Source organism: Tupaia chinensis, unplaced genomic scaffold (genome assembly GCF_000334495.1).
Source record: "Tupaia chinensis unplaced genomic scaffold, TupChi_1.0 Scaffold144262_1, whole genome shotgun sequence".
NCBI lineage: Eukaryota > Metazoa > Chordata > Mammalia > Scandentia > Tupaiidae > Tupaia > Tupaia belangeri.
In genome coordinates, this window is record NW_006204120.1 from 797,681 (window position 1) to 809,886 (window position 12,206).

Here is a 12,206-nt window from a genome sequence, read left to right on the forward strand (position 1 = left end):
GAGAGGTTAGTGGGTATGTTCAGGGACACAGACCTGAAAATGATGGCTGTATAAGCAAGAATTTAGGTCTCTCTCTTCCCTGCTCAGTTCTTTTTACACTGCCTTACAGTGCCTGTGTTCCTGTGTTCTGGTATACATTATTATCACTCTATCAATATTACTTTCCCTCATAAATGTAAATTCCGTCAGGATCTAATCTCTTAAGAGTGCTAATTCTTTTAAAACTTTCAATTCAGGTATAGGGAAAAAAAGATTTTTCTTCTTGTAAACTGATCTTGCAATGGGTGTATAGACAAAAGAGCTGCCAAGTCGGTATAAGAGCTGGCAGACACTACTAGGGCTTCAATGGTTAGTTAACTTTTGCTCTGAAATGCTTTACTTGAACATTAACAATAAAAGTGGGTCTTTCTATAGCCAAGTCAGCACAAAACCAGTTGTAGGGAGTGACATTTATTTAATTGCTTACAAATTCTTCTTTGTAACTTCATTTTAGATGCAGCCATTCTTGGGGGGGGAGGATAGCTAAAGTAAGCAAATTGCTCCTGCAATTGCCCTTCTGCATGGGAGAACTGTGGCATTAAACCCAAATGTGATCAGTAGCTGGAGGTGGAAAGGCACAGGGAGGTCAAGAACCCTAAGGCTGGTCTTCAGATACTATCTACAGACTTTCCTGACTGGGAGTCTGATGAAACCAGCGTCACACCATAAGGTTTAAAGGTCAGGGCCTCGAGGCACCTGGGAGCGGGCCAAATCTACCACGTAGTGCCCCAGGAGGACTAGTGTTGGTTATGGGCCTGCCAATCTGAATTTAAAAAAAAAAAAAAAAAAAAAAAAAAAAAAAAAGAGTGTACACATCCGGGAGCTCTCCACCCAGTGTGACCCCGAGCATTGATGGGATCAGTAGACCAGATCGCCTGAGGTTACGCTTTCACACCCACAGCGAGTCGAACCGCTGAACTCGCCAGAGGAACCCGTCCTAACTAGTTTGTCCCTGCGGTCGCCCCGTAGGTCGTGTCGCCACGCTCTGCGTCTTCCAGGGCCTCATTGCCATGGCTGCCCGTGGTGGCGTCGCCCCCGCTGGCGAGGCTCTGCGTTACGCTGAGTACTCGCCGCCCTCGGTCAAACGGCCCGACGCGGAAATCGATCAGGGACTGGTGAGTCCCCGCCTTCTCCGCTGGCGCCCCCTACTCCCCGCCTCGCCGCTCTGTACCCTCCCTGCCCCTGGAACTCCTTCTGTCCGCCCTGGTTCACCGCCTCTGCCTTACTGCTGGCTTGGCCAGTGGAGAGGCGGCTCCGGGCCGGGCTTTGATTACCAGGAGGGGGAAACAGCAGATCTGAGGGTCCCTGTCTTCTCTGGGAGTTTCCCGTCCCGTGGGGGACACAGTCTAGGAAATAGGCAGTTGCAGATCGTGTGATATGTGGATTCGCTTATCATGGAGGAGACCCTTACCCAGCCTTGTGGGGATGTGATGGGGCCAGGGAACGCTTCTTGGAAAAAGCGATGGTTAAAAATTAAAATGTGAAGAGATAGAACAGTTAACCCAGCGAAGAGAAGTGTTTCAGGCGCCAGTAGTAGGATCTCAAAGTCTTGGTGAGAAAAAGAGCTTGGTTGAGGGACCAGCAGTTAGCGTAATGGCTGTGTCGCTGGACTCCCACGTAGTTGACCGCGGTTCGCGTCCTGGACCCGGTGGCTTAAAACTCATTCGCCGGGCGCGTGTGCGTGCATGCATGCCCAAGATTCCAAGAGGAGAATGGAGGAGAAGGGATTGGAGAAGGGATTGCGGCGTGACCATCCCCCCCTGGGGGGTGATTTCTCGCTTTCTGTCTCTATGTCTCTCTGTCTGGCGAGCTCACGCGCCGCCCTATAGAGAAAACCCCTCCAAAAAAAAAAAAAAAAAAAAGCTTGGTGAAAACCCGCAAGTTGCAGTAGTTTATTCAGGCACCAGTGTAGAGCTGGGAAAGAAAATGTCTGATAGAAACATTATAGCTGCAGATGTATTTTTAAGTTTTCTGTATCCACATTATAAAGTAAAAAAAAAAAAGGTCATATTCATTTCAATGGTATTTTATTTAACATGGTGTAAGCACAGTGTTTCAACGTAATTAACGTAAAAAGTTATTGAGAGTTTACATTACTTTTTTTTTTTTACTTGTCTTTGAAACCTAGTGTGTAGTTTATATTTACAGCACATCTCTATTTGATCTAGCCACATTTCAAATGCCCAATAGCCACAGGTGGTTAACGGCTACCTTATTGATTAATGGTGATCCCAGAAGTCGAGCAGAAAATAGAACATCTGAAGCATCTGCCAAGTTATGTGGAAGAATAGAGATGCCTCATTTTGATGAGTTTTAGGCAAAGGAGTGACAGGTTGGGATATTATAAAGTTCTTTCAGTCTATGTAAGAATGGGTTAGATGGAGAAAGCCCAAAAATAAGGCCGTTTTATCCTTTTCTCACTCCACATTCCATACCATCCTACCCACAACAAGATATCTTGCCTTTCGAAGCACTGCGCCTGTCCAAATTCTAGTCATATATCATCTTGTGATATCTTTTATGTTTACCTATTATTTTGCAGTGTTTTCATAAATTTCTAATAGCAGAGACTAGATATTTACTCTAGAAAACACTCAATTTGTGAGCACCCAGTTATCCTTACTTAAATTAACTGATACCTTTTTGAGGTAGAGTCAGATGGGCTTGCCTGGGAAGTTTCAAAAAGGAAGTGTACTTTCTTGAAAGGAACATTTCTTGAGCATTTCTAGAGCCATGTACCTTGTACTGTCCTAGGATCTTGAAGTGGTCAGTGAACAAGGCAGACTAAAACTCTGAAGTAGTAAACTTTTTGAGCTCCTACTGTGCCTGATTCATCTCTTAGGATAACCTGTTTGAAGAAGGTCCTTTTTTTTTTTTTAGTTTCTTTGCCATAGGGCATGCATGCTTACTGGAGAGAGGCAGAGATAGAGAGAAAGTGAGAAATCACCCCCAGGGGTCATGGCCACACCTGGCCACACCCAAAGTCCAAAGAAAGGCCTTTTTAATTCTCACTTAAGAAATAAGATAGATAAAGGCAAGGTCTAAATACCATGTCATACAACTTCTGTATGCTTCTGTATGTGCATGTATGTATTTCTATTTGTTCATGAGTGTGTAAAAAAGTTTATGGAAAATAAGTATTATGGGAAAAAATGCATGGATTTCAAAAAATTTTTTTTCACCAAAATAAACCCATACTGTAATTCTACCTTAAAAAAAAAAAAAAGAAGTAAGATAGAGACAGTGAGACAGAAAGTAAGAAATTGCCCTCAAGGGAGGATGGCCACACTATAATCTGAAGAAAGTCTTTTTTATCTCTCACTTCAGAAATAAGAATGGTGGTCAGGACCAGCAGTTAACGTAATGACTTTGTCGCTGGACTCCCATGTAGTCGACCGTGGTTTGAGTCCCGGACCTGGTGGCTTAAAACTCACACCGGGCACATGTGCGTGCGTGCCCAAGATCCTGAGAGGAGAATGGAGGAGAAGGGATTGCGGCGTGGCCATCCCCCCTGGGGGGCGATTTCTCGCTTTTTGTCTGTCTCTCTCTGTCTCTCTGGCAAGCGCATGAGCCCAATAGCATAAACCTCTCCAAAAAAAAAAAATAAATAAATAAATAATGGTGGGGGGCCAGCGTGTGGCATAGTAATTGGAGTGCTGGATCTCCACATGGCCAATTGCAGTACAAGTCCCAGACCTGGTGACTTGAGAATCACTCAGTGTGTGTGCACGCGTGTGATCAGAATCCCAGGAGAATGGAGAAGGGATTGCAGTGTAGCCATCCCCCCTGTGGGGGGGTAATTTTTGTTTTCCCTCTTACCATCTCTCTCTGTCTCTGTTTAGGGAGTGCGTGTACCCTAAGGCAAAAACTTTAAAAAAAAAGAATGGCCTGACCCATGGCACAGTGGTAAAATAACTAGATCCCAAACAACCGACTGTGGTTTGAATCTTGGCCCTGGCATCTCGAAAAACATGTTGGGTGCCCGTGTGCACGCTGGGTGTGTATGCATGCACTTCCCAAAATACTGGTAGGATGAAGAAGAAGTCACTGTGGCATCATTACACCCCGCTGGAGTTGCTTTCTCCCTCTTTCCATCTCTGTAAGTGCCCATACCCTCCAGCAATTGTAAAAACCAAACCAAACCAAACAGGACAAGTTGTAAGGATTATTCACCTAATAAATGACAGACCTAGGATTCCAAAACCTACACTCTTCACTATGACTTGCTGAATCTTTAGAAATAAGCCTTTCTGGATAGGATGTTATGTCTATAATATAGCCGCCTAAGATTAGGAAGAAGAAATCTCTTTATATAGAGAGTTGTAAAAATCTCAGTAGCAGGTTGATTTGTAAGGCAGTTGGGAGCTTTGTGGTATTTTGAAGGTAGAACTAATATTGGTGATTTTTTTTTTTTTTTTTTTTTTTTTTACATCTGGGGGTATTTTTACCAGGAAGAGAAGAGAGTATATAGAATCCAAAATTTCAGTTAGAAGGCATATTTATTAGTCCAGGCACGTGAAGGCTAAAGTATAGGCCAGCGATTCTCAATTCTATCCTAGTGCTCCTTTTTTATAACACATATATCCCAGTGCTCCTTTTTTATAACACATATTTTGAAAAGTCTCTTGTAATTTCCCGAAATCCTGAACGAACATTCATAGTCAATAAAACCTACCAATAAACATAATTAACAAAAACCAACATAATGTTCTGATTGAAACATAAATAAAGGTAAACTAAGTATTTTATTAGAAAGTAATATATTGTTTATAAGATGTAATGATGTGATCATTAATTGCTGGCACACACAGAATTATTGTGTATGTGACAGGTAGAACTGCAGATTGATTATCAGGCGCGTTATACTGACGTCTCAAATACCAAAAGGGCCATTGTTTTTGACAAATTGATTTTTCCCAAGTGGTGTACAATTTGTGGTAAAGTTTTGAACAAAATAAAGTTGAATCTTTCAGTTTACATGTAGTTGCATTTGTGGAAAAGTCGATCTGTACTAAAACAGTGCAAAATGATATAATTATATTTATTAAAATTTTGAATTAAGATCATCATAAATAGACTTTTCACCTGTCCAGTGAATCTTTTAAAATCTTGAGGGATGTAGATCTCTGTTGTGCAAGGCTGTCTCATACATTGCTGGGAACAGTAGGCCCCTCATCCCCACCCTATTCAGATTATTATACAAATAAAAAGGACATCACCGATTTTTCAGAATGTCCCCAAGAGGCTGTTCTGCTTCTGTTGGGAATCATAGGTCCAGGCAATGACTGAGTATGAAGTAGAAGATTGTTGATAACTTTGGGGAACTTGAAAGTACTGTAAGCAATGGGAAATTGACAAGGGTAACTTTTAGGAAAGAAAAAATGGCCTAGATAAACAATATTCTCATCAATTTTATTGGAAATGGTGGAAGATAATGTTTATCAAGGAGTTTTAAAAAACTTTCATACCTTTTTATTTATTTATTTTAAGACAGGGTCTTACTATATCATGGTCCTCTTGCTTCAACCTCCTCACTGTGATGATAGGCTACTCTTTTTTTTTTTTTTAAGATTTTGTTGCCCAGGCTCATCCTCAAGCTCAGAATCATCCTGCCTTAGCCTCCTCAAGTAGCTGGGATTCCAAGTGTATGCCTCAGTACCCAGCCTTTAGGTTAGACTGGGAATTGAACCTGAGCTTCATTCGTGGTGCCAGCCTATTGAATTATGCCTTAGTAGCTCATGATCTGTGGCTCTGCCCCTATCATTTTGTATAACTGTGATTTATTTTAAGCTTTTATGAAATAAAATTCTGCTATTGCATTTGTTAAATAACCTTTTTTTTCCCCCAGCTTCCCTTTTGAGACTAAGAATTAATGTTCAGTAGGATATTTAGGAGATTAAAAGATAAAAATGTAGGCAAAATACATACATAGTACCAGTACCTTGAGTGAAATAACATTTTACCAGTAATTGTTTAATAGAGGTTATGGTCAAATTTTGCTTTAGCAAAGCTGGTTTTCATGTAAAGCAGATGAGAAATGTTAAGGTTAGAAAAAGTTATCAAGGGGATCAGCAGATGGCATAATGGCTACTTCACTGGACTCCCATGTAGTTGACCATAGTTTGAGTTCCAAACTTGGAGGCTTAAAACTTACTCTGGGCACGTGTGTATGCGTGCCCAAGGTCCCAAGAGGAAAGTGGAGAAGAAGCGATTGTGGCGTGGGCATCCCCCTGAGGGGTGATTTTTCTGTTTCTCTGTATCTCTCTGGCTTTCTGGCAAGCACATGCACACTATAGCAAAATAAATAAATAAATAAATAAAAATAATTAAAGTTCTAAGGCCAGCAGGTGGTGTGGTGGTTAAGGTGCTGGATTATCACATAGCCAACTGTGGTATGAGTCCTGGATCTCCAGCCTTGAGAAAGATGCCAGGCACATATGTGTATGTGCCCAAAATCCCAAAGGAAAATGGAAGAGAAGAGTGTTTGGCCATTTTCTTGGGGGATGATTTTTCATTTTCCTTCTCTGTGTCACTCACTGTCTCTCTTTGGTGAGTGCACATACCTCTGGCAAAATAAGCAAAAAACCACAAAATTATCAAATTTTTAAAGCAGTTTGAATTAAATTCAATTTTCAACCTTTTAATTTCCAATACTTTTCTGAAAAATGTAATTTAGATAGTTTAACATCAGAAAATTACCTACAGATATGTTTTACTGTAAATAAACTTGATATATAGAAGCTAAAACTTATCAAACAAATTAATCAAGTGTGTGCTCATTACTAATAATTTTACTATTTTTCAATTGTTGTGTTGCTGGAAAAGTCATGATCTGCCTTTTCCATGTTTTTAATGCAAAGATGCATCATGACTTTTCTGACAGCCCAATCTAATGTATTTAAAACATATTTCAACATATTTTGAAGCTTTCCTTGGCAATCATATGAATTAAGTACTGTACATCCATATTTTAAATTTTGTCTGATTATTTTTTCACGCTGTTCCTTATACCGTAATGGGGACTAGAATGCTATATGCGGACATTATGCTAAACGAAATAAGCCAGACAGACAAAGACAAACTCTGTATGATCTCACTTTTCTGTGGAATCTGAAAAAGAACAACTTGTAGACACAAAGTTGAAAGTTGCCAGGATCTGAGATGTTGGTCAAAGGGTACAAACTTTCTGTTCCAAAATGGTAAGTTCTGGAGATCAGATGTACAGTATGAAGACTGAAGTTACTAATACTGTATGATATACTTGAAATTTGTTGAAAGTAAGTGTTCTTACCACACAAATACAAACAGTCACTGTGTCAATTATGCCTCAATAAAACTAGAATTAAACAAACAAAAAAGAATGTCCGATCCATGGAAGGGACTCCGTTTGTTCTCTGGTATGTGTTCCCAGGGTGTATAATGGTGCCTGACACATGGTAAGCATTCCAAAAAACAAATTGCTGAATGTATGAATGTTATGCTCAAATGGGGAGGAGTGAGAGCTTTCTTCTCAGTGAATGAGGCTAGTAAGAGTTTCCATTCATCTCCCAACGAGCCCTTCAAACAAAAATAAAAGTTCAGCTTCTGTAAAATATTATTGATTGTATGTAGTCTCTCTCCAGACATGCTGATTATCATCTGTTCTCTGTCTGGAATAATGTCATCATCACTTTCACTTTCTCTTGTATTCCAACATTCATTAGTTACCTCGTCTGATCTCTAATTTGTTCTTACTCTCCTTTCCCGTTGTTGTTCATAGTTTTCAGTCATTTCTCATCTGGCTTACAGTAATAGTCTGCAAAAACAGATCTCTTTGCTTCTAGTACTTCATGGTTTTTTTTCTTTTTATCCCCCAAGGTAGAGCGTCACCATGTTTGGATTCTCTGCCTCAGCATCCTGAGTAGCTGGGTCTACAGATGCACAACTGGCTCTGGCTTTTAGCGTGACCCTGGAATCAAACCCAGGCCTTTCGTGTGGCCTTATCTTGCTGAGTAGCACTGCCTACCGGTAGTATTCTTGTGTCTGGGTCTATTTGTGATTACTTTCCTTTTTTTTTTTTTTCTGGAGAGGTTTTTTGCTGTAGGGTGCATGCGCTCGCCAGAAAAACAGACAGAGACAGAGTGACAGAAAGCAAGAAATCACCCCCAAGGGGTATGGCCACCCTACAATCCCTTCTTCATTTTCCTCTTGGGCTCTTAGACACGCACGCACATGCACCCAGTGTGAGTTTAAGCCACTGGGTCCAGGACTTAAACTGCAGTTGACTACATGGGAGTCCAGCAATATAGCCATTACACCAACTGCTGGTCCCAGTACTTTCCTTTTGTTAAACTTGATACTGTCATCATTTTTTTTTTCCCTGCAATGCAGACTTAATAATGATGCCATTCATTTGTATGAATTGACCATGGTCTATGCTTTTTTTCAGTAGCCTGCAGTCTTTGTGTACTGACTCCAAACAGCTTATCCAGCTGCATTTTCCATCCTCTGCACTGCACTGTACCCTATGCTGTAGTTACATTGGATTTTCCTTGTGGAATTTCATGCTGCTTCAGCTTGACCATAGCTTTCGCTTCTGTATACAGTTCCTTGCATAGCACATTCCTACTCATTTTCTCAGACTCAGCTTACTGATATGAAACTTTTCTGGACCTCGCATCCTCTTCCCCCTTAGAAGAAAGTTGTTTCATCCTAAGTATTTCCTTATATCCAGTTTTATTATAGCATTTGTTATACTGTACCCAAATTTTTGTCTGTTTCTATAAAAACCTAAGGCATAAAATCCTCAGGGCAAAAACTTCTGTTTGTTAATATTTTAATTTGTTGTAGTGTCCCTGTGTACTCACCCCAGGGGAGGATGGCCACTCCACAGTCCTTCTCCATTCTTTTCTTGGGATTTTGGGCATGCATGCACACACACCTTGTGTTTTTCAAGCCTCTAGGCCTACAACTTGAACTGTGCTGTTGGCTGTGTGGGATCAGGCCACCATATCTCTGGCTGGCCCAGGTTAAAAACTTTTATATGCATCAGTGATTGGCTTTGAATTGACACATGGTAGTCACTTAATTTTTATTAAACACCCATTAACTTATATTATTACTGAGTGACTTAATAAGTAAGTGTGGATGTTTGATTAGAATAGTCTATTGCTACATGTGTTTTCTCCTGAAGGGTTCTCTTACACGTTAGCCTCTAAGGGTGGTTTGCTCATGACTGGTTCCTCAGAATTTAGCACAGAGTCTGGCATATGCTAAGTATGTCTGCATAGTTTTATGATAAATGCTACATAAATATTTATTGAATGAGTAAACAGTCTCTATCCTTCCTCTCTCTGTTACAGCTTCCGCCCTCATTTGGAGGTGGAAGAATAAGTTTTTTCTTAATTTCCCTCTGTACAACTATTGTCTATCTTAAACCCAAATGTTGCAGTCTCAAAATAGAAGTTTTCACACTTTATAACACTTTCAGGCAATTTATGTTTATCTAGAAGGTTATTTACTACTTACGGTGTTTGAGAGAATAAAATGCCTTAGGGAATTTGTAAACAATTTTGTTACCTTTTTTTTTTTTTTAACTCCAGCAGTAGCAGCCATGATGGAGTGGGCTGTTTTCCCACATTTGAGAAATTTTTTGATTCATGGGAGTGGAACATTTAAAATAATTTTTCTGTTTTCTCTCTCTCTCTCTCTCTATCTTTTTTTTTTTTTTTCTGGTGGATATTGAATTCTAGATGATGGTAATAGATACCTGAGTTGGCCCACTTTTTGACTTGCTGGCATTATTTAAATAATGTTCCTTCTCTTTTGTGAAATCTGTCTTTTTAACTAAAATTAGGTATTCTTTATAAGCAGGGAGTAAGTTTTGTTTTTTTTTTTAAAGAATTATTTAACTTTATTTATTTATTTAAATATTACCAGAGAGAAATAGAGAGAGAGAGAGCAAGTGAGCGAGCAAGCCACCCTCCAGGTCCAGGACTCAAACCACAGTCCGCCATGTGGGAGTCCAGCGCCCTTGACCACCATGTCACCTGCCAGCCCTGACAGGGAGTAAGTTTCAAAGGTCTTCATTCTCTCATTTCCCAGCACAGTACGAGGCACATACATGGTGCTGTTCCATAAATCTTTGTTTCTCAATTAAATTAAACATATGAAACAACTGGCTTGGAGAAAAATAGAGGACTAGAGAAATGTTTTTGTTTTTGTTGTTTTTTTGTTGGAGAGGTTTTTGCTACAGGGCGCATGCGCTCGCCAGAAAGACAGAGACATAGAGACAGAAAGTGAGAAATCACCCCCCCAGGGGGGATGGTCACACCGCAATCCCTTCTCCTCCATTCTCCTCGGGATCTTGGGCACACGCGCCCACGCACATGCACCCGGCGTGAGTTTAAGCCACCAGGTCCGAGACTCGAACTGCAGTCAACTACATGGGAGTTCAGCGACATAGCCATTACACTAACTGCTGGTCCCAAAGAAATGTTTTATAGAGTGATGAACTGACAACCTTAAGGAATAAACAGAGTTATATAAATGGGACTATTCCTCTTTGATTTTTTTTTAATGATCGAGTGAGGCCTATAATATAAGTGTCTAAAAAGTGTTCATGAGCAGAGTACTGTTCTGACTTCTGACATGGTTTTCCAAGTTTTGGTCCCTGTATTTTTTTATCAGTACCTCCAATAACACAAGCAGTCTGCAACTTAGAAATAGTTTCTTTTTTCAAAGTTTCTCAATTTGATTGTTTAATATATTTTTTGGGGGGTATCAAATATTTGGAAGCTATAAACTAGGTGTGAGTGAGGAGATATGAGTGAGCTAGGACCACCACTCTCAATGACTGAGGAAAGCAAACTTTGTAAAGCAAACTTTGTGAAGCTTTAGGTAGCAAACATTTTAAAGCCATGTAGCCTTAGTCCGAACTACTCTTCTGTTGTACATTGAACCAAGCCAAGGACGATTAATGTGGCTAAGTTCCAATAAAACTTTATTTACAAAAATAGTCACTCTAAAGGGCAAATTTAAATCATGCACAGCACAAAAGATGTTGTAGATACTTAGAAAATACCTTTTCAAGGATAAGTGAGTAAAAGACAGTCTCATGTGTCATAAGAGAAAGATGGGGGACCAGCAGTTGGTGTAATGGCTATGTCGCTGGACTCCCATGTAGTCGACTGCGGTTTGAGTCCCAGATCCGATGGCTTAAACTCATGCCGGGCATGTGTGCATGCGTGCTCAAGGTCCCGAGAGGAGAATGGAGGAGAAGGGATTGTGGTGTGGCCATCCCCTTGGGGGGGAATGATTTCTCACTTTCTGTCTCTCTCTGTCTTTCTGGTGAGCCCATGTGCCCTATAGCAAAAACCTCTTAAAAAAAAAAAAAAAGAGAAAGATGGATAATGCTTAAGTTGAAAGAACTCAGCCATTGTTCCTAGTTTCACCATAGGGTGGGCGCCACCACGCCCCCATTGTTCCTAGTTTCAATATCAGAGACTTTTCTGAAAAAGTCAATGAATGAGCTGAATGTTGAGAAAAATTTAAATGATTAAAAAAATTAGGCTAGGGATGGCAAATTCAAATGCCTAAAGGAGTCACACCAGTATCACAGAGAATGAGGGGGACTGGAGTAAGTGATACTGTACTTGAGTGATGATTGCAAAACTGAGAGAGCCCTTGTTTTTCTAAAGGAGACAGACAGAAGATTACGGTAAACCGATATTATCGGGTATTTGATTTTTAAAGAGAAGCCAGAAAGAGACAAAAATCTTTTGTAAAATATCAAGGCGAAAAAAATTTAGGAAAGGCAGACTGGAATGTAATTGATTTTTAAAGAGAAGCCAGAAATAGGCAAAAATTTTTTGTGAAATATCAAGGAGAAAAAAATTAAGGAAAGGTAGGTTGGGATGTAATTGTGGACTGCAGATTAAAGAGTGTGGACCATATTTGTAGGCAGTTAAATTTTTGTAGGAACTGTGTGATCAAGTGGAGGCCTTCATGTAGATTATTTTAGAACAGTGTTCAAGAAGGTGGCAGATAAAGCAGAAGAGAGCAAGTCAGTTAAGAATGTGTCTTAGTGGGCAGGACTCGGAATATAAAGGAGGACATAATGGCAGCAATAATAGTAATGGTAGCCAAAGAGTTTTATGTCAGGTATTGTGTTAATGCTTCAAGGGTGT

At 40.2% G+C, this 12,206-nt stretch overlaps 1 protein-coding gene across 2 annotated transcripts in view; it reads left to right on the forward strand.

The window, feature by feature from the left end:
• The first annotated feature begins 869 nt into the window (after window positions 1-869).
• Window positions 870-12,206, forward strand: part of DNAJC15 (DnaJ heat shock protein family (Hsp40) member C15) — an 81,920-nt gene continuing 70,583 nt past the window's right edge. The window contains exon 1 of one of the 2 annotated variants that reach the window (XR_003547519.1): window positions 870-1,154. Coding sequence is in view for 1 of the 2 variants with exons in the window: in XM_006166477.3 (XP_006166539.1) it covers window positions 1,050-1,154 (105 nt within the window). In the remaining variant the exon portion in view is untranslated. The remainder of the gene's footprint in view (window positions 1,155-12,206) is intronic. The other variant, XM_006166477.3, reaches the window with a different exon arrangement.